This window comes from Petaurus breviceps, unplaced genomic scaffold, assembly GCF_028583685.1.
Source record: "Petaurus breviceps papuanus isolate PSGF00001 unplaced genomic scaffold, PetGlider_PUasm1.0 229, whole genome shotgun sequence".
In the NCBI taxonomy this organism is placed as follows: Eukaryota; Metazoa; Chordata; class Mammalia; order Diprotodontia; family Petauridae; genus Petaurus; species Petaurus breviceps.
Genome location: NW_027185903.1, coordinates 7,543,599 through 7,568,958, shown reverse-complemented (window position 1 = coordinate 7,568,958; position 25,360 = coordinate 7,543,599). Strand labels below are relative to the sequence as shown.

The following is a 25,360-nucleotide window of genomic DNA, read 5'->3' as shown; positions in this document are numbered from 1 at the left end:
GGAGTGAGGGGGCATGATGGAGGATAAAAAGGGCATGATGGAGGAAAAAAGAAGAACTCAGGGGGCATGATGGAGTGAAAAGAAGGACTGATGGTCATGATTTTATTATTCTGTCTGTTTTGACCCCCAGACATGAGTACAAAAAGGAAGAGCTATACTGTTGAGTATAAGAAATATTGTAGAGGAGTCACATGGCAAGAATCTTGCAGTTTTCTGTAAAGAAAAACTTTTGGATCTTCAAATGGTCAGAAAATGGAAAGCAGATTATAATAACCTCAATCAACAGGTGGATGAGGGAAAAGGGAAAAAGCTCAGGTCTGGATCAGGTCGGCAGCCCTTATATCCTGACTTGGAGATCCTCATTGGTGAATGGATTGCTGACAGGAGAGCAAAGGCCTTGGTTGTGCGCAGGGCTGATATTCAAGCATTTGCCCTTTCAATGGCACCAGAGTTTGAAATGGTCTCAGAAGGATTCAAAGCATCACAACACTGGTTGGACGGTTTCCTTCAACGGTATGAACTGCCCCTAAGAAGATCAACAACACTGTTTAAGCTGGAAGATGCCGAAGTTATTAAACGTGCACTTGCATTCAAGTCCTTTATTGATAGGATCGACATTTCCAAGTACCAAACCTGCAATATGATTGCTATGGATGAAACTGCAGTGTTTATGGGACAAGGATCTCAAACAACAATTCATCACAGGGATGCAACGTCAATCTACATTCCCACCACTGGCTATGAAAGTGCACGGGTCACCTGTGTTTTGGCAATTCGTTTGGATGGAAAGAAAGCCACACCTCTAATCATCAATAAGGGCAAGAAAGATAAGATTGAATGTGTATCTGGCATTTACGTTCTTGAAACCGAAAAAGCCTGGTGTACACAAGCCGTTATAAGAAAGTGGGTTGATTTAATGCTGCCACTTGTTATGCAAGGTAACCAAAGAGGTCTGATAGTCTGGGATTCAGCCAGCACTCAACGGGCTAAAGAAATGAAGAACTTCCTTGCAGAGAGAAGAATAGATCAAGTAATGATTCCTGCAGGAATGACTGCCTATCTCCAGACCCTTGATATTGCAATAAAGAAGCCATCCAAGGACCATTTGGCCATGGAAGTCAATGACTACTTTGAAAATAGAATGGAAAGAAATCAGCGTGGAAACTTTGTGAAGCCCTGTCTGCAAGAAGTCGTGACTTGGGTGAAGAAGTCATGGGATAAAATTACTGACAGCTGTATCGCCAAGGCACTACGAGCAGGTTACCTGGACAAGACATATTCATTTAAATAGAGCTATATTGCTGGACATGACAGATTGGGTCCACTTCTTCTGAAGGAAATGGAGGCGCAAGACATCCAGGATGGAATTCAGGGTATGGACACTTATGACGATGTTGTTGAAGAAGATGACGTGATCATTATTGAATAAAGGTACATTTTTTTGTTCACATTTACCTGTTTATTAAAATTGCTGTCAATGTTCATTAAAATAAGCCCTCCCCTGAAAATAAGCCCTCTGGTGTTTTTCTGTCCAAAAAATTTAATAAGACAGTGTCTTATTATCAGGGAAACACGATAGGAGAAAGGTCCTCTCTAGTTCCCAGTAGATGTAAACTTTGTGGGTTCCTCACTGGTATGAAAGACTAATAAAGTAGGGCAATGGAGATTCTCTTGAGGGCTTATAAAAAATATACATGTTTGGGGCGGCCAGGTGGCTCAGCAAGTAAGAGCACCGGCTCCAGTGTCAGGATGACCTGGATCAAATCCGGGCTCAGATACTCAGCACCACATCCAGAAATAACTGGCCATGTAACCTTGAGCAAGTTACTTAACCCCAATTGCTTTAGAAAAAAAAATTTTTTTTAAATATATACATGTTCACTAAAGAGGAAGGCAGTGAAAATCCAGAAAAGGCAGAGGTGCTAGTTTTCAGAAGCAGCCACTACCATTTAAGAGCCAAAAAATTAATGGAGTATATGAATAGATAGTATACATACACCACCCTGAAGCTGCAGGTGTGAATCAAGTACAGAAGGCAGTGGATCAAAACAAAATTCCTTTTGCTGGATTTTGCTAATTTTATACAAATAAACCATTTTTGGAGGGAAAAGAAACCTTTTAACAATCATATTTAGAAGAATTTCTAAAAAGTATCAACAAAAGTAATATTCCTGTTGATGACTCTTATGGCAACCTGACCACAGAATTACTCAACCTATATGATGGTCATTTTTTGTTTGTCATAAATGAAATAAAAAGTCATTGATTCCTATTTTAAAGGTGTCATCAGACACCAGAAAGTTAACTATGTCTTATGGCTAGTAGATTTTAAGGTCACACTACTTGTAAAAAAAAATTACATATTCCTAAAATTAACATATTTTCTATCATAGCTACAAATCTAAGATGCTAAAATTCGAAAGCTCAATACTGAAGAACTACACAATACCAAGTATATAAAGATGGTTCACATGAAGAAAATAATCAATACTCTTAATCATATTAAAAACCAAAACATCCAAAACCACATGAACATCTCAACAGATACATAAAAAAGCCTATGACAAAATACATCAGCCTTTTATGATAAAAACCCTACAAAGCAAAGGTATAGAGGGACAAAATTAATGCACCTAGGATAAGAAAGAAAGCAATAGAATGGGAAAAAAAATTAAGTTTGGTATTTAAATATATAAACAATTAATAAATAGTTGACTTATAACTATTTCCCAATGGGTAAGTGGTCAAAGGACATGAAGCGTTCTCAAGAAAAGAATGGCAAAGTATTCACAACCACATGAAAGAAGGTTCCAAATTACTAATAACAAGAGAAATGCAAAACCCTGAGTTTTTGCGCCACACCCCACAAATAAAGTGACTAAACTTTCCAAAACCTCTGAACCAGAGACACCATTACTAGGAGAATGACCAAGGAGATCACTGATAAGAAAAAAGTCCCCATATACACCAAAAAATTTATAGTAGCATTTTTTGTGATAACAAAGAACTGGGAACAAAGGAAATGCCTATTGATTGGAAAATGGTTAAGCAAATTGTGTACATAGATGTAATGGAATCTTACTGTGCTATAAGAAATTACGTATGTGATAAATACAGGGAAGCATGGAAAGAGCCACGTGAACTGAAGTAAAGTCAAGTAAGCAGAGCCAAGAATAGAATATATACAATAACTACAACAATGTAAATGGAAAGAACTGGCACACATCCAAAAATCAAAAGTAAATGTAACAAAATTATAAAGATCAAGCAGCGTTCAAACAAATAACCAGGAGAGGCTATCACCAACCTACCCCTCTGTGGAGGACAGACATCCACGGGTGTTACATATTAGATACGGTCTTGGATTTTTTCAATGTATTGATTGACTGGGTCAATTTTTTTTCCTCTTTAAAAAATGTTATTCCTTCAATGGAATAATCCTCTAGGCAGGCAGATGAAGCAATGCTGGGGATAACTATGATGATGTAAGAAAGGGAAGACACCAATAAAACCTTTCTTTTTAAGAGAAGCATACAAAGACCACACATGTTTAATATTACAATGAATGTGAATTTAGAACAGCTGCATACGAAGCACATAATGGTTGTGTGGCTCTTCCGTTTACTGAGAACTTCCAATGTGTCTGCTAGGTCACTATATTAGTATACCAGCAAAAACTCCAGGAGTCTAGTTCAGGAGCCCTATACTCCTCTCCCACCTGGGGCCAGAAAACCTAGAGCCCCTGGGCCCTATTTCTCAAATCAAAAAGACAGAGATCACATGGAAGAAACAATTTAGGCAACCTGGATAAAATTTCTACAGCTCTTCATCATTCCTATCAGGGGCCAAGAAGTCTAAAGTTCAGAGCCCCACATCATCCCCCCTACCCTCAAAGAGTTAAAATACCTACAAGAGAAACTATGGAAGTACACACCAACAAATGGCTCCAACTTCCTTCTCAGCTTCTAGATAGGTTAAGTGAATAAAATACTGTATCAGTTCACTTCTGCATAAGAAACATACTAATGCCAGCTACAGTAGTTTCCCTATCCCAATCATGTAGCTACATCACCTAAACCAAAGTATATGATGCTCATCTTACCACCTCCCAAAACATTGCCTCTATCGTCCCTGTTATTCTCCATTCTCACCTCTTCACCTATTCCACTGTTTCTTTTGGAATCCCCACTCTCTTATCAATGAACTCCCTCAACACCCTCCAACATACACAAAACCAAACTCAAAATTTTTTCCCATAACTTTCTGGCCTCTCACATTTAAAAAGTTAAGTTTCTTTTGATACTATCTTCTCAGTAACTAAAAGCAACAACAACTATCCCCTGTTGGGGCGGCCAGGTAGCACAGCGAGTAAGAGCACCGCTCCAGTGTCGGGATGACCTGGGGATCGAATCCCAGGCTCAGACACTTAGCACCCACCCAGAAACACCTGGCCGTGTAACCTTGAGCAAGTTACTTAACCCCAATTGCTTAAAAAAAAAAAAACTATCCCCTCTCCTATTTATATTGCTACTACCCTAACACAGACTCAAATTACCATGTACTTAGTTTTTTACATCAGTTTCCTTACAGGCCTTCCTGAATATACTGTATATATACTCTTACTATCCATCTTTCATGCCACTGTCAGAATAATTCTTCTTAACACATAGGTCTAAAGAAGTTATGGTGCAAAGAGCAATGTTTTTAGAGTCAGAGAAACAGAGCTAAATCCCCATTAGTACCTGCATAACTCCAGGCACATCACTTAAACTCTCTGGGACTGTTTCTTCTGCTATAAAATGAGGTCATACACTTTATGATATCTAAGGTACTTTCTAATTCTAAATTCATGGACTTATTGTCCAGGTATGTCACTTTCTTACATATCCATTGGTCCTGCAGTAACACCGAGTAAAATTCAGTTTTCTGCTTGGAATTCAAGGCTATCCACACAAGTTGGCAAAGCTCAGCATCTCCAGTCTTATCTCATTAATATTAGCCATCTCTAGGCTTATTACTTGCCTCCACACAGTGTACAGAAGGTACTCTCTACCTGCAAGATATGCCCTGTATTCTAAAATCTTTGAACAAGATATTTCCCAACACCTGAACAGCCTCCTCTGCCTGTTAAAACTTGTACCCATCCTTAAGAAGTCAACTCAAATGCCAGATCCAACAAAAAGCCTTCCTTGACCCACCACCACTCTTCTAGTCCAAGAATTTTATGCCCTCATATCTCTTTGCTTTCTAGCTCTCTAAAACACCTATTAGGTAATATTGTACATAAGAGTTTCCTGTTTTGGTTTGTACCTATGCCACTGTAAGGTCCATCAGACGAAAGCTTCTTACCTTTTATCTCTCTCACCTAGCACAGGACTCTGCACATGGGTGACATTTAATTATATCAAATGCTTATATTACATAAGGTCCTTGAAGGAGCAGGTTGTTTCATTTTTGTCTTTGTATCCCAGAACTGAGCACACTGTGTGACACCACATGCTTAATAAATATTTATTAACTGATTATTAGCATTGATATAAAAGAAAAAAGAGGCCTTATCTTATTTGGGAAAAAAAGCTTTTGTTTTTGCTTTTGAAATAAAATATACTAAAAGAAGCTCTGTTGAACAATTCTACTCTTTGAAGGTATTGATTTCTTTTCATTTGTTCTTTTGAGAAAACCTTAATAGGAAAGGTGAAACTACAACTGTACAGTACAACATTTCTGATATGCTTAAGGAAAGGTTTACCATCCTTTTAAAAATTAGGACTATTCTTTTAGCTTATAGATTTCTTTATATTATTTATTTTTATTTATATTTTAAAATTAGGAGTGCTTTTTAGCTTAAAGATTTATTTACATTCAACAGTAGGAAAACTAATAAAATGAGGCAAAACACAAAGAAAGCAAAATTGAATGAGCTTATGCTACCTATATGGCAGCCAGGAAGGAAGATGATTTGAGTAACATGGAGACTGATAGGGGATTGTTGAAATGGCTCATTTCAAAACAATTTGTGTGTAGTATGTATTCTATTTTGATGCACTAAAATGTATACATCTCAAACCTTATTAAATGAAGTTGACCTGAATTGTTATTACTCCATTTCTTTGTAATGTTTATAAATCCTTGATAAACAAAAAGTCTTAATTGAATACAACTCAGATCATACTGTTGTTTTTAAGATACACAATTCTGTTGTTATTCCATTTCAAGCAAATAGTGATTTATCATGATATTGGGAACTGCAACCTCAAAAGTAAATAAATAAGCCTGACACTGGAAAAACCAGCACAGCCCCATTACCTAATAAAATAATCACAAATACGATTTGACCACCAGCAGGACCAAAGTGTTTGCTAAATGATTTATTATGGCATTCCCAGTAGAGAGTAGTTACTAGACTCAAAGATACATTTTAAAGTTGAACTGGGAAAGGAAGGCTGCTAGTGCAGGAAAGGTTAGAAGTATGAATTAGGAAAGGAATTTTTTTTAACAGTAAACCAGATGTAAAAAGTAACCTTGGTCCTGACCATAATGACAAATCACAAAGTGAAGGACTGCTAAATTTCAAGGCTGGCTGTAATTCTGTTTAAGAAAGAGAAAAAAATGAGACAAGGGATATAGAACACCTGCTGCTAAAGAATTTAATATCACTCAGACCTCCTGTTTGTTCACATGGAAATACCCCCACAAGTGTGGTAAGAAAACTTCCAGATAACGGATGGTTTGAATAATTTTTTTTATTACCTGTATTAATAAATGTCAACCAATCTCTTGCAGTAATACTAAAAATAAATATCACTATATTTATTAAAAACAATAAGAAATAGTAAACATCATTACAGGATTTTAGCAAATGTGAAAATAACAAAGAAAATTTTAAGTGGTCCCTAATTTTAAACTACCAATGGCTAATCATGTCTTCATTCATTCCAAAAGAAAGTATTAACCATATATATATATATATATAGGCCAGATGTGGCAACTAGATGGAGCAGTGGATAGAGCTTGGAATCAAGAAGACTCATTTTCATGAGTTTAAATCCAGCCTCAGACACTTAGCTCTGAGACCCTGGGCAAATCACTTAATCCTGTCTGCCTCAGTTCCTCACCTGTAAAATGAGCTGAAGAAGGAAATGGCAAACCACTTTGGTATCTTTGCCAAGAAAACCCCAAATGGGGTCACAAAGAGTTGGACACAACTAAAACAACTCAGCAACAATAACAAATGTAGGCCAGGTCTTCTTACAGTAATAAGTTAATCTAATAAGAAATAAGATAAACTATCTGCTCAGGACAAACGGAAAAATTTCAGATGCCCCAAGGAGAATCAACTGCTTTATTCATTTAAACATACATCATAATAAGCGCTAAGCATTTAAAGAATATATTCCCCAACACTAAACCACCTTTCTCACTTGGCTTCTCTACTTTTTCTTCAAGGGAACCTATGTTATTAGCTCATCTTTCTAGACTATCTTGCTAGTCCTGATGTCACTGCCTTTCAATCAAGAAGTCTTTTCTCATTAAATATTTTTACTTCTTTCTTTGACTCTGTGACTTCTCCCCCTTCAACTCCACAAGTACAAAAAAGTCTTTACTGGGATAATTTCCCCTTTTCCCTCAAAATCACTCTACGGAAAATTCCTTCAAGTCTACCCTCACTCGTCTACAACTCCAAAGGATCAAAATTAATTAAATGACAACTGTAGCAACTGTAGAGAAATTTATTTACAGCTTCATTTATCTAGCATCATCAGAAAAGGATGGGTCTGTGTTCCACAAGAGGATTTTTTTTTTTTGCTTTTTGGAGGTGGGGAGGAAAAGCAATTGGGGTTAAATGACTTGCCCAAGGTCACAAGGCTAGTTTTTGTGTTAAGTATCTGAGGCCACATTTGAACTCAAGTCTTCCTGACTACAGGGCCGGTGCTCTATTTATGTGCCACCTAGCCGCTGCCCCCACAAGATTTTCCATGTAAATTAAGTTTACCTCACATTTAAATGTCAAAATTTTATTTTTGTCATTTTTCATAGATCTTTCTAAAATCTATAAAAAATTAAATCAGTTAAATAATTATTTAATAAACATTTGGTTTGTGCTTCACACTGTCCTAAGCACTGAGGATATAAAGACAAAAATAAAAATTGCCCCTGCCCTCAAGAAATTCACATGCTATTTATCTTGATAATCAATTATTTTGTCTTCTCCTTAGTTTGTCTATCTTCTCTGTCATTAGACTATCAGTTATCACTTCTCACTGCTGAACAATTGTGCCTAACTGCTCCCACCATCCCCTTAATTACCTATGTGATAAGCTATTTGCCTATATGGTGAAGAATCAGGACTTTAAGGAAGAATAAACAAGACTCTCAGTAAGAGGCAAAGCATCTAAAGGAGGGTAAAACTAAAGAAAAGTGGTAAGATTTTAGTGCTGGCATTGTGTAGCTGCTATTTTCAGTGTTAAGACATCTTTCCCTCTTCCTTGCAGGCTAAGAGCTATATTCTGGAAAATTAAGGTTGCCATCAGTCTCCAAATCTGTAGGTTGTTTGCACTTTTCTGCTCGCTTGTGCTATATTAATATCCTTTCCCCTTGCTTATTTCTATACTTGCCCAATGCCTTACCTAAGGTGAGTGAGAACTATGACTAATTCTGTTGTCAGTACTTAACAACGGAAATTACAGCAATCAGTATATAACTGATGCCCTAAGTTGGCATATCATCAATCCTTTTTGCCACACTGCCCACATGATTATATCAAAAAGAGCTTAATATAAATTAAAATTCTTCCCAAATATAGGCATCCTGGGGCAGCTAGGTGGTGCAGTGAGTAGAGCACCGGCCCTGGAGTCAAGGAGGACCAAATATAGGCATCCAAAAGTAACTTAAAGGCTGATTACATTCATATTAGTCCATATAGAGATAGCAGCATCTGACATAGAAAACCTCATTTAGACCTCTATCGTTTGTAAAAATAGGACAAGATTCTATGTTTTCTTACATTCTCAAAGTACCATCCAAAGACCACTAACACACCTGCAAGGCAGAACAAAAACACAAGTGCTAAAAAAAATGCTAATTTATTTTTAAAGAATTTAAATTGTAATTTTATTTGAAAATTGCTTTTTCTCTTTAAAATAAAATACAAGACAGTGACCAACTGCTTAATTGTCATGCAGTTAGACTATATTTCATAATTCCTAGAGCAAGAACTTATTTATTTGTAGTAAGATAAGCAGTCTTTGTCTAATACAAGAGCTAGAAGGAACTTAAGTCTTTTCCTTTCTCAAGATATTTTCAATGAAAACAAAAGGGGTCCTAAATAAATAAATATGGCATCTAGTTGGCACAAGGATAGAAAACTTGGCTTTGGGGCAGCTAGGTGGCACAGTGAGTTAAAGCGCTGGCCCCAGAAGCAGGAGGACCTGGGTTTGGATCTGGCCTCAGACACTTAACACATACACACACACACACACACACACACACACACACACACACACACAAAAGCTAGCCATGTAACCTTGAGCAAGTTACTTAACCCAAATTGCCCTCCAAAAGGCAAAAAAAAAAAAGTCTGGCTTGGAGTCCAGAAGACCTGAGTTCAAATCCTGCCTCAGACAATTACTAGTTGTGTGACCCTAGCAAAGTCACCTAAACTGTTTGCTTCAGTTTCTTCATCTGTAAAATAGAGGCAATAATATCACCTACTTCACAGGGTTGTTGTAAGATTAACATGAGATAATAATTGTAAAGCAATTGGCATAGGGCGTGGCACATAGCAAACTCTATATAAAATGTTAGCTATTATCATTATTATTATTAAATAGCCATCTACATACAACTCACCACATCTCCACACTGGTGACCAGCTTCTACCTGCCATCTAAACATACAAAGCTGTCGAACAGCTTCACGAAATACAAATCAGGAAACTATGCACAAGAATTTGTATTACAATTATTATTTCTTCCTGGCTTTTAAGAAAAGAAAGAAGGGCAAATGTCTGAAACACTAGATTCTGAAAGCATCCTTCTACTGATATTATCCCCTAAACACTTTGCTTTGGGCTAACTTATGGTTTGCTTTCATGTAGCTATATTCAGTTAAAAAGAAATCATCATATGAGTAAAGCTAATCCCTCTAATTTTAAAATGACAAAAATACATCCTGGGTTTTGCTTTCTTTGTTTGCATATAATGCTAGCCCTAAAATTGTACTTTAATGTATTCATTTATAAAGAAAGAACTTCTGAAAATGTAAGAATTAAAAAGATCTATTACTTTATTTCAAGAATTGCACTTCTTTTAAAGCATTTTGCATTTAACATATTGCATACCAATGTCTTATGTGGCCATTTTCTCCCCAATGCAGTCAATAACCCTTCTATAGTTTCCCATCTTGTTTAATAATCACCCATGTCCTTCTAGAAAGAAAGCACTAGAAATTTCAGCACTAGAAATGTTACAAAGTCAAATAGAAAAAATGCCTTTGAAGAATACAAACATTTCAGTCACCAAATAATCACCACATCCAATAGCTTTGTCAGTCCTGATACTCCTTGACATCTCTGCAACATTTGACAATAATGATCATTTATCTTCTTCCTTCTAGATACTGTCCTCCCTTTACTTTGATTATCATGGTTCTCTGACAGCTCTATTCTGGCTTTTAGTCTTCTCCACAGATACCTTAATAGAGTCATTTCTCCTTGCTGTTGTGGATCTTTTGCTCTCTCAACCTACATCATTCCCTTCATAATCTCTCCAATTCCCACGTTAAATATCTTTGCTATCTGAATGGCTCTCAGATCCCTTACTCCAATCTCATTCTCCTGAGCTTCAGAACCGTAACCCCAGCACTTTACTGGATGTGTAAATCTAATCTAGTCTAGTCTGTTATCCTTACATCAATTCTCACTGCCATCACCCCTTATTACTTCTTACTTGAACCATTACAATAGTCACCTAGTCAATGTTTCCTTCTGCTTAAATATTGCTGTCAAATTAAATGTCCTAATACAAATCTTGGATGATGTGACACTAGCATAAAAATATCTTCTAAAGCTCCCTAATCATTGTATTCCTCAGTCATCTCCTCCCCTAATCTAGAAACCAATCTTTTCACTTAGGAACTCCTGCCCTACAGCCTGCTGTACTGATGGGTAAATGCCTCAACAACGGGCCACCCTATTTAGATTAGTTCCAGTTATACTTCAATTTACACCCTGCACATCTTCTCATAAACAACTTTGCCTTAACATGAAAAGCCAACTCTATTCTCATCCCTACTTTCTAGTTCTGAAATCACATCAGTTTTACTTGCCATTGCTGCTAAAAAGGATGTATCAACCTATTTCCCCATAGCTCTGCTTCATCCTTGAAACTTCCAAACCAAATATCCCTCCCTGGCTACCACTCTCCTGTATGTGCTGCTCCCTGCTCTTGCAATGTAAGCTCTTTGAGAGCAGGGGTTGTGTTTGCTTTTTGTATTTGTAAACCCAGTGATTAGTACAATTCCTGGCACACTGTGAGCACTTAACAAAATTCTTTTTCATTCCCTCCTTCCTTAATTCATTAACTAGTTTACTCAATCAGTCCAAAGCCTGAGATTCAAAGGACTTCCTTCACCATCTGGCATCAACTTATTGTTCCAGTATTATCTCGCACTACTCCCCACATACTTTAGCTCTTTCTAACCTAAGGGTTCTTAATCCAGGATCTGTGAACTTGTTTCTTTAATATCTTGACAACTGTATTTCAATATGATACTTACTTTACGATACTTTTAGCTTATATATTTATCTTTTATCTTATGGATTTAAAACATTATTATGAGGAAGGGTTCATAAACTTCATCAGGTTGCCAAAACATGCCATGACATTAAAAAAGTTTAACAACCACTGCTCTAGTCAAACTAGATTATTTTCTATATCCTGAACATATATGGCACCCCCCTCCCCTGTCTTCAGTTGATTTTATTCTTTATATATAAAATTCTTTCTTCAACTTTCAAAGCTGGCACTTATATAAATTTCTCCAGTTGTATCATCACCATAACCAAAAAGATCCCTCCCTCATATGCCAACATCATCTAGGCTAAATGTCCACCTTGTCCCCACCAGGCTTATACTCAAAGCCTTGCCAGTCTGTTATGGCACAGCACATTTGAAATCTTCAGACATGGACTTTGAAGACCCAAGGTTCTCATATCACAATATTCATCTTTTTACTCATTTAGTTCCCTCTACAAATACTAATGGAATTTGGACTACTATCTCTTTTTTACAGTATTTTTTCCTGTTTACATAACCACATATTTCCATTTGTTAAAATCTAAAAATCAAAGGAAGAAAACCATGGAAAATGTAAGGTCCTTGAAGGAAGTCATCATTTCACTTTTGTCTGTGCATGCCCAGCTCTTAGCATACACAGAATTTAGCATGGGCTTAAAAAATACTTGCTTGATTGACTGATTTCTCAGTCACTACCAATATTATTTCGAGGTCTCTTTACTAAAACAATAAAGTAACATTAAAAATACAACATTTTGAATTATAAAGTTAACATTCACTGGCAAATAAAAATAGAAACACAAACAAAAATAAATTATTGTGTATAAAAACTATAAATTTTGTTTAGCTTGTTTTTTTAAAAAGGTGAATATCAACTTAAAACATAAGTTAAAGAAAATCTTGTAAATATTTCAGTGCATGCCTCACATTAAGAATACTCACCCATCATTTGAACAAGTCAAAAATTCTTCCTTTATTTTGGGATGCCAGCAACCAGTATTAAGCATTGCCGTGTGACCCTAAACAAATGAAAATAAATTTGTGCTAAAAATGCAGACAGGCAAATAGCAAAGATATCAAAAGGCAAGAAAATCAGGATCAAACAAGTTGTGAAATGAGAGTCATATTTGTGTATTATAATGAAGCTGTGAGTCAACATAATAATTTTTATAACAACTTGTATTATACAAATAAAGTGACTAAAATGTCTATACCCTTTCATCCCATATTCCACTACTATTCATACACCAAGACCACTGAGAAGAAAGTCCCCATATACACCAAAATATTAAAAAAAAAAAAGTACTTCTTGAGAAAGCAAAGAATTGAAAATAAGGTAGATGCCCATCAACTGGTGAATGGCTAAACAAATTAATTATGTGAACATACTAGAATATCACTATGCTTTAAGAAATGACACATATGATGAATACAGTGAAACATGAAAAGATTTGCATGAAGTAAGCAGAGCTAAGAAAACAATATACACAATGACCATAATAATGAAACCATTAAGAAGCATCACAAAAAATCAAAACCGAATGTTTCAAAATTACAAAGAAGTAGCATGGCTTCAAAGAATAGATATAAAAAGCAACCAAAGCACCCCTTAGGTGATGATTTAGATCTCCAAACCCTTTCAGCAATGAAAGACAAATCCCACCTGTTTACAGAGGTAATAGGTCCAAAAGTATACACTGTCCATTATTTTCAGACTTTTTCTGTGAATTGATCAATTTTGCTGATTTTTTTCCTTTAAAAATATTATTTGTTATATAGGATGACTCCCTAAGAGGTGAGCAGGAAAGAAGTACTGGGGGAAATTGTATTAATAAAAAAAAATCAATAAAAAACTTGTTTTTTAAAAAAAGAATGCATGTAAGCAAAAATATCCATGCCTTTTGATCCAGAGAGTCCACTATTAGGCATTGACAAAAAGAAAGCCCCCATAGATACCAAAATATGTATAACGGTCCTTTGATGCTCCTCAATTTGGGAAATAGCTAAATAAACTATGGTATGTGAATGTAATTGAATATTACTGTGCTATAAGAAACAACAAACATAGATAAGCATGAAAATATTTCTACAAAATAATACAAAGTGAAGTGAGCAGAGCCAAAAAATAATACATAAAAAAGAACCACAAAACAAGGGAAAATAAATATTGCAAAATTACTAAGAATAAGCATGGCTACAAAGAAAATATGTCAAAAAACATTTCCCATTCTCTCTGCAGAGCTGAGAGATGAAAGGGAAAGAGGAATTTTTTGTGGGTGTATAATATTACAAATGTTGTCAGATTTCTCAACGAACTTATGGGTTTTTTCATCACTTTTTTCACTTTCTCTTTCTTTTTAAAAAAAAAATCTTTGCTGCATGTGATGGCTCCCTTAAAGGGAGAGAAGAGGGAGGCACAGGAGATAATTTAAATGCTGTAAAATAAAAGATATATATATATATAACTAATTTTTAAAATGCATATAAACCTAGTTTTAATTAGAGATTCTAGCCCTCAAAAAATTAATTAAAAGATATGTCACTCTGATTTAACCTCATGTTAGAAAACATGAGAAGTCTTATGTGAACTGATGCAAAGTGAAGTGATGAGAACCAGGGGAACAATGTACACAGTAACAGCAATATGGTAATAATGATCTTCTGTGAAACTCTTAACTACTCTGATCAATACAATGATCCAAGATATTTCTGAAGGACTCATAACAAAAAAATATTATCTGCCTCTACAGAGTGCTATACTGCTCTGAGTACACACTGAAACCTAATTTTCTCACTTTCTTCATTTTTCTTGCTTTTTTTTGCTATATGTCTAATATGGAAATATATTTTGCATGACTTCATATGTATAATTGATATCATATTGCTTGTCTTCTCAATGGGTGGGGAAGAGGCTAGGAGAGAGGGAATTTAAAACTCAAAATATACAAAAATGAAGAATGGGGTGGGGAAAGAGAGGGAATCACATGAACTTTACTCTCATCTGACTTAGACAAAAGATGGTACATATGCACAGATACACAGACGGAACATTATAGCCAAATTCCAGAACTCCCAGGTCAAAGTGAAGATACTTCAAGTAGCTAGAAACAACTCAAATATTGCAGAACCACAGTCAGAATCACACAAGATTTAGCAGCTTCCACATTAAAGGAGAAGAGGGCTTGGAACAGAATATTCCAGAAGGCAAAGGAGCTAGGTTACAACTAACAATCACCTACCCAGAAAAACTGAGTGTATTCCTTCAAGGGAGAAAATGGATATTTAATGAAACAGAGAATTTTCAAGCATTCAAGCTGAAAATACCAGAACTGAACAGAGTAACTGATATCCAAACAGAAGATTCAAAAGAAGCATAAAAAGGTAAACATGAAATAGTAATCATAAGGAACTTAATAAAATTAAACTGTTTACATTTCTACATGGAAAGATGATATATGTAATTCCTAAGAACTTTATCATTATTGGAGCAGTTAAAAGGAGTTTACATACACAGAGGGCATGGGTGTGAGTTGATTATATTGGAATTATCTCTAAAAAAATTAAGGACTGAGAAAGAGGAATGCAACCAAAGCACCCTTTAGGTGATGATTTATATCTCCAAACCCTTTCAACAATGAAAGACAAAAAATAAAAAATTATCTGATGGCTACACACTGCCATCTGCTCATACCCACCATGTTTCTTTACAGTACCCTCTATTTGGGTGCATTGTTAATTCTTCAGATGCAATGTATTCCAGGTTTCACTGTCACAGAGCAACACTAGCAAAACGTATTGAAGAAAGGAAAAATAGCCCAATATTAGTACTATAAAGAACATTTGAAAACATATGTGAGGAAGTGGGAAGGGAAGAATTATTGCCTATTACATGCCAGACACTGTTCTAATGTATAAATATTATCTCATTTGATTCAACTCTTTCATTGTGTAGATGAGGAAACTGAGTCACGAAGTAATTAAATGACTTTCCCAAAGTTACACAATGAATTACAGGTAGGTCTAGGACTAAAATACAAGTCTTCAATTTCCTAGTTCAGAACAGTTATCACTGTACCATGCTGCCAACACCACAGATCCACAAACGACAATTAGAATACTCAATAACTAATATAAATTTAATTAACTATGACAGGCACTATAGTAGAGAATCTAGAGAGATCCCTTCAAAGGCAAGAAGACCTGGGCTCAAGTCCTGCTTTTGACAACACTGGTTGTAGGACCCCGGGAAAGTTACCTCATGTCTCAGGGGTCCAGGGAATAAGACTATACCTGCTGAAGTGATGCCTAGTATAGATATACTAGTAAAGAGTTTTCCTCACCAGGAACACCCTATGGTAATGAAATCACAGGTCTGGTTTAAAAAAAAAAAAAGTTGTTGCTGTTTTTTCTTAAAGCCTATAAAAATACATGTATTACATACATAGTCTCATTTATTATAAACATATAGCAGTTCTATAATATGAAGTTAACAATATTTTTGTCCATTGTTCTGTAATGAAACATTTTGAAGATATGTTTAAATTACACAGTTACCAACTCACTCTCACATATAATTGGGGGGGGGGGGGAGGTGGGACGGGGATAGACTTTTTTCACTAGTGAAGGGAATTCCCACTAAACAAATTTCCTCCACCAATGAAAATAAGCAACTGCTTTACAACTCAGATTCTCAAGAGAGTTGTTTGGGCCACTGAGAGATTAAGTGATTGGCTCAGGAAGTATGCCAAAAACTAGAGTTGAACCCTAATCTTCCCTAAGGACAACTCTCTATATTCACTTTGCCACATTGTCTCAAAAAGATTTTTATCACAGCAGTCAGCTATACTACTAAAATTTACAACAAATCTTTAGAAATGCTCATCAATTCAACAACAAAGCAGATTAAATAAATAATGAAAAGATAACAAGAGAGCAAATACGTATCCAAAGCACAAATATGTGCAACATACTTACTATGCTTTCTAAAAAAAAAAAAAAACAAACACTGACACCAAGAGACATCAAAATATCTTTCTAAAATTTTAAGAAAAAAAATGCTTTTTTTATGCTTTCTGTTCAATACTGATAGCTGACTGGACTGAGAGGAAAGTGGGAGGTCAGGTTAAAATTAGCAACTTAAAACTGGAATCTTTTACTAACTTCTAAGATTAATGTGGAAAGGATGAAGCTTGTTCCTAGGGAAATTAAGTTTGGTCTCATTCTGTCAGTGTATCCTGTTTCTCCAGGAAAATAGCTTACAAACTTACCTGAAACTCTAAAACTACTTGCTAAATTAATGAGAAATTGGAGATTTCCATGTACCAGCCCTATAGTTAAAGAGGAAGGTTCTTTTCATTTTAGCACATTTAAGAAAATAGGATAGTCTATAATGTCTAGCAAATATTTAACTTTGTTCATAATATGGACTTGAATATTTGTAGATTTGATTTGAAAAAGCTTTCTAGAAAACTTAAACAATATAAAAGATAAATTCCAAATGTATAAACGACTTAGAAATAAAAGTTCATATCATAAGCAAAAAAGCAAGGAAGGAAATATCTAGAACAAACTATGGATATGAGAACAGTGTATGATCAAACATGGGATAAAGAAGATCACAGACAATAAGGTGATAGATTTTAAATACACAGAGGTGAAAAACTTTGGCAAAAAGAAAATTAAAAGTACTTCACAAATTGGAAGGAAAAGAATTAACTGATGAAAAAAAACCTTTGAAGCAAATTTTCCCAATAAAGGTCTAATAACTAAGCCACATAAAAAAAATTGAAATATAAAACGATGACAGTCATATTCCCCAATAGATAAATTAACAAATGACAAAAACAGGTAGTTCAGAGAGGAAGAAATCTAAGTTATCAACAAATGTGAAAAATCCCACCAAAACACCAATAGAGAAATACAAATTAAAATGATTCCAAGTCTCTACCTTACTGAACAGGGTGTGAGGCTAGCTGGTTCAACTAAGAAATTAATCCATAACTGTGGCCTCATTAAAGTGCTGCTTTAATTTTTAAAATTCACCAACTACACAGATATAGTTCTCTCTTAATCAGACTGGCAAAAATGAGGAAAAAAGAAAAAGGACAGTCATTGAAGAGGTCGCAGAGAAACAGGGACACTGACTAATATATTTTCAAACATGGCCAATGTGTAGATTATTTATTACAAAGGTTTTTCTTTTTTTTTCCAATAGCAATAAGGTTACTAAAAGGAGAAACAAAGAAGAAAAATAAGAAGAGGCTACTGAGGCATTTTTTTAAATGCATAGAAAAGAACCAAAGTCAGTAGAAAACACAAAGCAGGACAGCTTCAAAAATAGCAAGCTAAGTTTATTATATACTTAAAAAGAAAAGTAAGCTATAGATAATGCAGATTCACAGCTTCACATACACTCTTTTCCTGTTCTACTTTGTATGTGGAAATACCTATCCTATTAGGTGTTTGAGTTCAGAATAAAACAAATTTTAAGAAAATTACAATAAAATGTTTAAAAAGTTAATACATCTAGTAACTAACTATACAGTACTCAAGAGTCAAGAACACTAAGCTGCTTATTGTACAGCAATAATCGGAAATCTTCCCACTATGAATGATGGCACTAGTTTGTAAAGGTAAGAGCAAGAATGATACCAGGACATGGGAGTGTTAAGTGGCTCTCTTTTAAAAGTGACTAAAAATGAGTCATGAAGAAAAGCCAAGTTCTGCCAAAGATTCTCAAAGAGATCTAAACAGAGGCATGGCTCACATTAGTGAAAAAAAATTTAAGGTGAACAATTAGTAACTAAATCCACTCATTGATCAAATTAACTAGTTTGTCTCTCTTTTCATTCAATCTTACTAGATGCCCTCATGGAAGATTCTTTCCCTTTACTAAGTATTCTGTTAGTAACAAAGTCTTAATCTGAAATTCATCTCACAGAAGGAGTAATACTTTATTTCCATACAATTCTGGCATTTCTCCCTCCTAAGATAGGAGCTTTTAAAGTAATTTTTCCAAAAGTTATCATAGGTTTGTGCCAATCCAATTGGAGTCACTTTTGGCCAACGTAACTGACTTGAAAAGCTGCCATCTGGGGCCACTGAACAGGGTGAGGCTCTCTGGCTCAACTAAGAAATGAATCCATAACTGTGGCCTCATTAATGTGCTCTTCTAATTTTAAAAGCCAACTACATAAATATAGTTCTCTCTCAATCAGAATAACAAATGAGAACAAAATTTGTTGTAAAATCACTGCCAGTTCCTAATAAAAATCAAACAAAAACATCAAGAAGTGAAGTCCAGATCTAGAAAAGAATAAGTTCTGAATGAATTCTGAACAGAATCAAAAAATAATGATAGTCAATAGATCTGCTGGGTCCTCGGGTTTGGAGATGACGCCACATGAATCAACATCAACAAGAGCTTTCTGCTGCTGTGCTTTGGAGTACCGCATTTCTTTCATAATTAGAAATAAGAAAACTGTGGGTGAAAAGTGAAAGTTCTCTATATTCTTTATCACCATTTTTAACCTACTGAAGGTACTTTAAATTATCAGGAGTGGAAAAAATAAGTCTTGCAAATGTTCTGTAAATACGGCTGCCAAAGTAAGACTTCATGAAACAGAATCTTTGCAGAAACTGAGTCTAGTCAATGAATATGAAGGAGATACACACTTCATACTTCTCTTCTTTTCTTTATGTAAGAAACTCACTGTCCTATCTTCAAAATCATAGTGATATGTTTAAAATAGAAAAATATGCTCAATAGCAAAGAGAATGACCTTATGGAAGTGCATATTTTTATAAATGCTTTATTGTTGATTTCTGTTTCCAGAACATTCATTTCCCTTGAATTTTTCTCTTCCAAAATCCCAATGCCATTACCCCTTACCCACCCACTGAACTCTTTCTTGGGAAGGAAAGAAGGAAGGAAGGAAGGAAGGAAGGAAGGAAGGAAGGAAGGAAGGAAGGAAGGAAGGAAGGAAGGAAGGAAGGAGGGAAGGGAAGGGAAGGGAAGGGAAGGGAAGGGAAGGGAAGGGAAGGGAAGGAAAACATTTAAGCAAAGCCAACAAAGCATAATTTTAAGGAATTTGATCTTTCTAGACATTCTGTGAATTGCTTGGAGCTACTCAAGACAATTCTTACATCAATGATATTACATTCCTTTGACAGCTTAGTCTTCAAGGAAAGTGTACATATTTGTTGCTGTTCGGTCATTTTCAGTCATTGTCCAGCTCTTCATAATCCCATTTTCATGGCAAAGATACTGGAGTGGTTTGCTATTTCCTTCTCCAGCTCATTTTACAGATGATGAAACTGAGGCAAACAGGATTAAGTGACTTGCCCAGAGTTACATAGCTAGTAAGTGCCTAAAGCTAGATTTGCATTCTGGAAGATGAGTCTTCCTGGAGTAGCACTCTATACTCTGCCACACCTAGCTGCCCACAATAATTGTGCACACATTATCCACACTGAATTCATTCTTTGGAAAAAACAATGGAAGTTATCTTCTTGAAGTTGCTTGAAGTTGACTGGTCTAAACCTTAAGATGCTCACTTCAAAAAATTAGAGGAAGGGAGTTTTGTCAGACAAAAAAGAGGATAGATAGTACAGACATCTCACATCATCACAACACGTATTCAGAATTGTTTTCTTAGTAGGTGATAGATCACTACACAAAGTCATTTTATACCATAACAAATCAAATGAATTTTCAAGATGGCTAGCCTAGGTTGGCAAGAAAATATGTAGTTGTAGGAAAGTTTTATTCCTCTTTGAAACTAACAAGGCTTCCTAGTTATTGTATTTTATGACATTTATACCCCTGGAAAAAATGTTATCTAATCAACTCCTGATTCCAATTCTCATTCAGTTATCTCATCAAATAATTAAAGCCCAAGTTCCCTGCTTTCTCCATAAGTCTAAGAACCTAATTATGCCTCTGAAACCTTCATTACCACTTCCCTAGACCAAAGCAACTTTCTCTTTACCAGGCTCTCAACCTCCAGTCTCTCTCCTTTCTGGTTCTCTTTTTGTACTGATTAATTTTCTCCACTAAACTCTCTGTTAGCTGCCTAATGCCTTCTGAATGAATTCCAAATTGAATAATTGCCCTCCACAGTCTAGTTCCAATCATTCCATCTAGGTTTATTTGATATTAAAAATGCTAAAGGAGGGGGTATTTGGTTTGTAGGAAGAGGTTCACGAGAAATAATTAAGAAAATTACTGGAGCAGCTAGATGGCACAGTGAATAGAGCATCAGCCTGGAGTCAGGAGGACCTGAGTTCAAATGCAGCTCAGACACTTAACACTTCACTAGCCATGTGACCTTGGGCAAGTCACTTAACCCCAATGGCCCTGCCTACCCCCTCCAAAAAGCAAAAAAAAGAAAAAAGAAAATTACCAATTTTGACCATTTAATAGTAACTCAAAAATCAACAGAAACAACAAACAATAACTGTACATGATGCAGAGCAACTGGAAACAGACTCCACAAATCAGAGATTTATCTTTAGAATTAGAAAACACAAAGATGAAGATCTGGAGGAAAGATCATGAAATAGTAATCTCAGTATTACTGACATCTCAGGAGACTTAGAAGGAAAAAATAAACTGAAAACTATCTTCCAGGAAACTGTCAAAGAAAATTTCCCAGAATTAGAAAAAATAGGCAACAAAACACAACAGGACCTTGAAAAGGAAGAATTCAAGATTTAATTTTCCTTATATAAATATCTGATTATGTCACTCCTCTGCTCTAAATTCTTTTAGCTCTCTAGGACACAGTATAGTTAAACTTCCATCTTAAAAGTTAATGGGAAAAAAAAAAGAAAAAAGTTAATGGGAAAAAATATTTTAAACTGTGAAAAGTAATAATTCCTTAGTCAGGGGCCATAATCATAATCACAGTAGATTTTTTTTAAAGAAAATGAAGAAGAATCAAAAAACTTGTAACATAATACCTAAAAATTAAGAAACACAGGACATAAATTTAATTCATTTCAACAGGCATTTATTAAGCACTCCCTGCTCGCAAATATTGTACTAGGCACCCAGCATGCAAAAAGAAAATAAAAAGACGTACAGTCCCTGTCCTCAAAGAACTTACATCACATGATGTTATTGGGAGTGTGGACCCAAGAATTATCTATCTTGCAAATTTCTTTATGCTTTTCTATTGCAAGACATGATCATTTGAAAAGCATTCAAACTTTGTAATACTGAAAGAGGCATACATTCAAAGAAGTTTTCAAAGTAAAAATTCTCTGAATAAAACAAGTATAAAAATTCGCACTTCTGAAATCAAGATAAACCAGTTTCTAACAAGATGTGAAAACTCTCAAAGTAATGTATTCACTAAATGTTAAAAGAATGCTATTTCAGAAAAGGAGAGAAAAACAAAGGGGTGGAGAAGAAAGGGAAAGAAAAGCAAAAAGCCAAGCACTAATTACTAAAAAAAAAAAAAAAAGTCTAAGTTTAAGGGGAAAAAATCTACATAGTTATTAACAGGCAAGAGTTTTGTTTTGAGTGATGTTAGTGCAATAACAAAAATATTAATAAGAAAGAAAGCATTTGGGGGCAGCTAGGTGGCGCAGTGAATACAGCACCAGCCCTGGAGACAGGAGGACCTGAATTCAAATGCGGCCTTAAGACACTTAACGCACTTGCTAGAATTGTGACCTTGGTCAAGTCACTTAACTCCAACTGCCCTGCCCCCTCCAAAAAGTAAAGAAAAAAAAAAAGAAAGAAAGCATTCCTTTCCAACTAGAATGATGGAATCAGTGACACACCTAATATTCATATCAAGCTAAATGTAAATGGTCAAGAGTCACAGGTTCAAAATCCAACAACATTTTGTTCACAGGAAACATTTAATGAAGAAATATTTAAATAAATTTTAAAATTGAGCAATATTCCGAAATTTACCATACTATCACCAAATCACAAAAAAAGAGGAATAATGACATCAGAAAAAGTTTAACTACAATTAAAAAGCATTACCAAAGAGAAAGAAAGGTATTATCTTACGTGGAAAAGTCCTATGCAAAATGACAATACAAAAATTTTTTAATAAAAATGCATTTAGTTACTCTAAATTTATGTGCATTAGTGAAAATCTCATAATCTTAAAAGAAACAGCTACAATATCAATAATAATGGGAGATTTTAACACCTTCTTTACAAGAATATGACAAATAAATTACTAAATTCAACAGAGCAATTGGCAGGGCTGGAGACTAGTATAAATACTCTGGAGAGCAATATGGCGATATAAAGTGAATCACAAAAGCAATCATACCTTTTGACCTAGGAAACCAGTATTTGTATTCTATCCTAAATAGAATCATACAAAGGAAAAAATACACAAAATCTGTACAAAAATATCCCCAGTTACTTTATGTGTAAGAGCAAAAAAAGATGGAACAACTACATATCCAATAGATAGAGAATGGCTAAATACATGATGTTACATTAACATCATGCAACAAAATACCACAGTATCTCAAAAAATTATAATAAGGAATACAATGAAATATAGGAAAACTTACAGGACATGAGTCAAGGTAAAATCAGGAGAACCATAACTATATACAAGCTGATCATAATTATTAAAAATCAAAAGAAAACAGAATAGTAGAACTTAAAGTAGACATTAAAAGAGGAATAATAATAGTAATACTAATAACAACTAGCATTCATAAAGCACTTTAAGGTTTGCAATTCATTTTACAAATGTAATCTCATTTTATCCTCACTGTAACCCTGGGAAGCAGATGCTCTGATTATCCCCATTTTTCAGATGAGAAAACTGGGGAGAAGTTAAACAACTTGCCCCAGGTCACAAAGCTAATGTCTGAGGTTGAATTTGAACTTAGGTCTTTCTGACTCTAGATCCAAGGCTGAACAAACATTTTGGGGGGAAGGGTTCATTTTGGTCTAAATTTGCATGCATCTATTTTATTTTTTTAAAAAATACGGTTTTTGTAATTTTTCCCTTTTTGTCATCTTTGCTGCTTTCCCCCCCCCCCCCTTTTGGAGGGTAATTGGGGTTAAGTAACTTGCCCAAAGTTACACAGCCAATTTGTGTGTGTGTGTGTGTGTGGGTGGGTGGGTGTTAAGTGTCTGAGGCCAGAACAGAACTCAGGTCCTCCTGACTCTGGGGCCAGAGCTTTACTCACTGTGCCACCTAGTCACCCCCGATCTTTGCTGCTTTTATGGGTGTGTGGTGAAATTTCACATTCACTGTAATTTGCATCTCTCAAATTAGTGGTAATTTGGAAGTTTTTCATGTGGTTATAAACAGTTCGTGTATCTTCCGTTGAAAGCTGTTCATGTGCTTATACTATTATCACCTGGGAAATGGCTCTTCTTCTTAAAAATTTAACCAGTTCCTCATAAATCATAGAAATGAAGTCTTTGGGGAGGCTAGGTGGTGCAGTGAATAGAGCACCGGCCCTGGAGTCAGGAGGACCTGAGTTCAAATCTTGCCTCAGATGCCACAAAAACTAGCCATGTGACCTTAGGCAAGTCACTTAACTCCAACTGCCCACCAAAAAGCAAAAAAGAAAAAAAAAAGAAATGAAGTCTTTATCAGAGAAACTTTGTGCAAAGATTTTTTTTTCTTTTACTTATTTCCCTTTTAATATTATTTGACTTGTGCAAAACCCATTTTAATTTTATGCAATGAAAATGATCTATTCTATCTCCTGTGATCCTCTCTATTTCTTTTTTGGTCATAAACTTTTCTCCTATTTATGGATTTGATACGTGATTTTTTTCCATGATTCTCTAATTTGTTTATGATTTGACATTTTATATCTAAAATATGTACCCATTTGGAACTTGTTGTTCAGTTGTTTTCATGACCCCATTTGGGGTTTTCTTGGCAGAGACACTGGAATGGCTTACCATTTCCTTCTCCAGTTCATTTTACAGATGAGCAACTGAGGCAAAACAGGGTAAAGTGACTTGCCCACACAGCTAGTTAAGTGTCTCAGGCTAGATTTGAACTCAAGAAGATGAGTCTTCCTACTTCAGGCCTGGCACTGCATAACCTAGCTACCCATTTGGATAATTATCTTTGTATAAAGTATGAGGTATAGAGGTAAAACAGGCATATTAATGTACTGTTGTTGAACTTGCAAGTGGGTACAACCATTTCAGAAAGCAATTTGAAATTACACACAAAAAGTTGCTAAATAGTATGTGTGCCCTTTGACCCAGGTATGCCATTGCTAGGGTAATACCCAAGAGATCAAAGTAAAAAGAAAAAGTTCTTTATGTTTAAAAATACTTTCTGAAGCTCTTTTTCTGGTAGCAAAAAAAAAAAAAAAGAACTGGAAACAAACAAGATGTCCATCAATTGAGGAATGGCTAAATAAGGTGTGGTAGATGAATGTGGAATACTACCATGTGTGTAATAATTGAGGAAACAGATGATTTCAGAAAGATGTGGAAAGCTATATGAAATGATGCAGAGTGAAGTAAATAAAATAAAAAATATATATATATATATATGTGTGTGTGTGTGTGTGTGTGTGTGTGTGTGTGTGTGTGTGTGTGT

At 35.2% G+C, this 25,360-nt stretch overlaps 1 protein-coding gene across 1 annotated transcript in view; it reads right to left on the bottom strand.

Moving 5' to 3' along the window:
• Positions 1–25,360, bottom strand: part of WDR70 (WD repeat domain 70) — a 359,998-nt gene that overhangs the window by 242,449 nt on the left and 92,189 nt on the right. Inside the window, exon 9 of the mRNA XM_069096170.1 lies at positions 12,738–12,814. Coding sequence (XP_068952271.1) covers positions 12,738–12,814 — 77 coding nt within the window. The remainder of the gene's footprint in view (positions 1–12,737; positions 12,815–25,360) is intronic.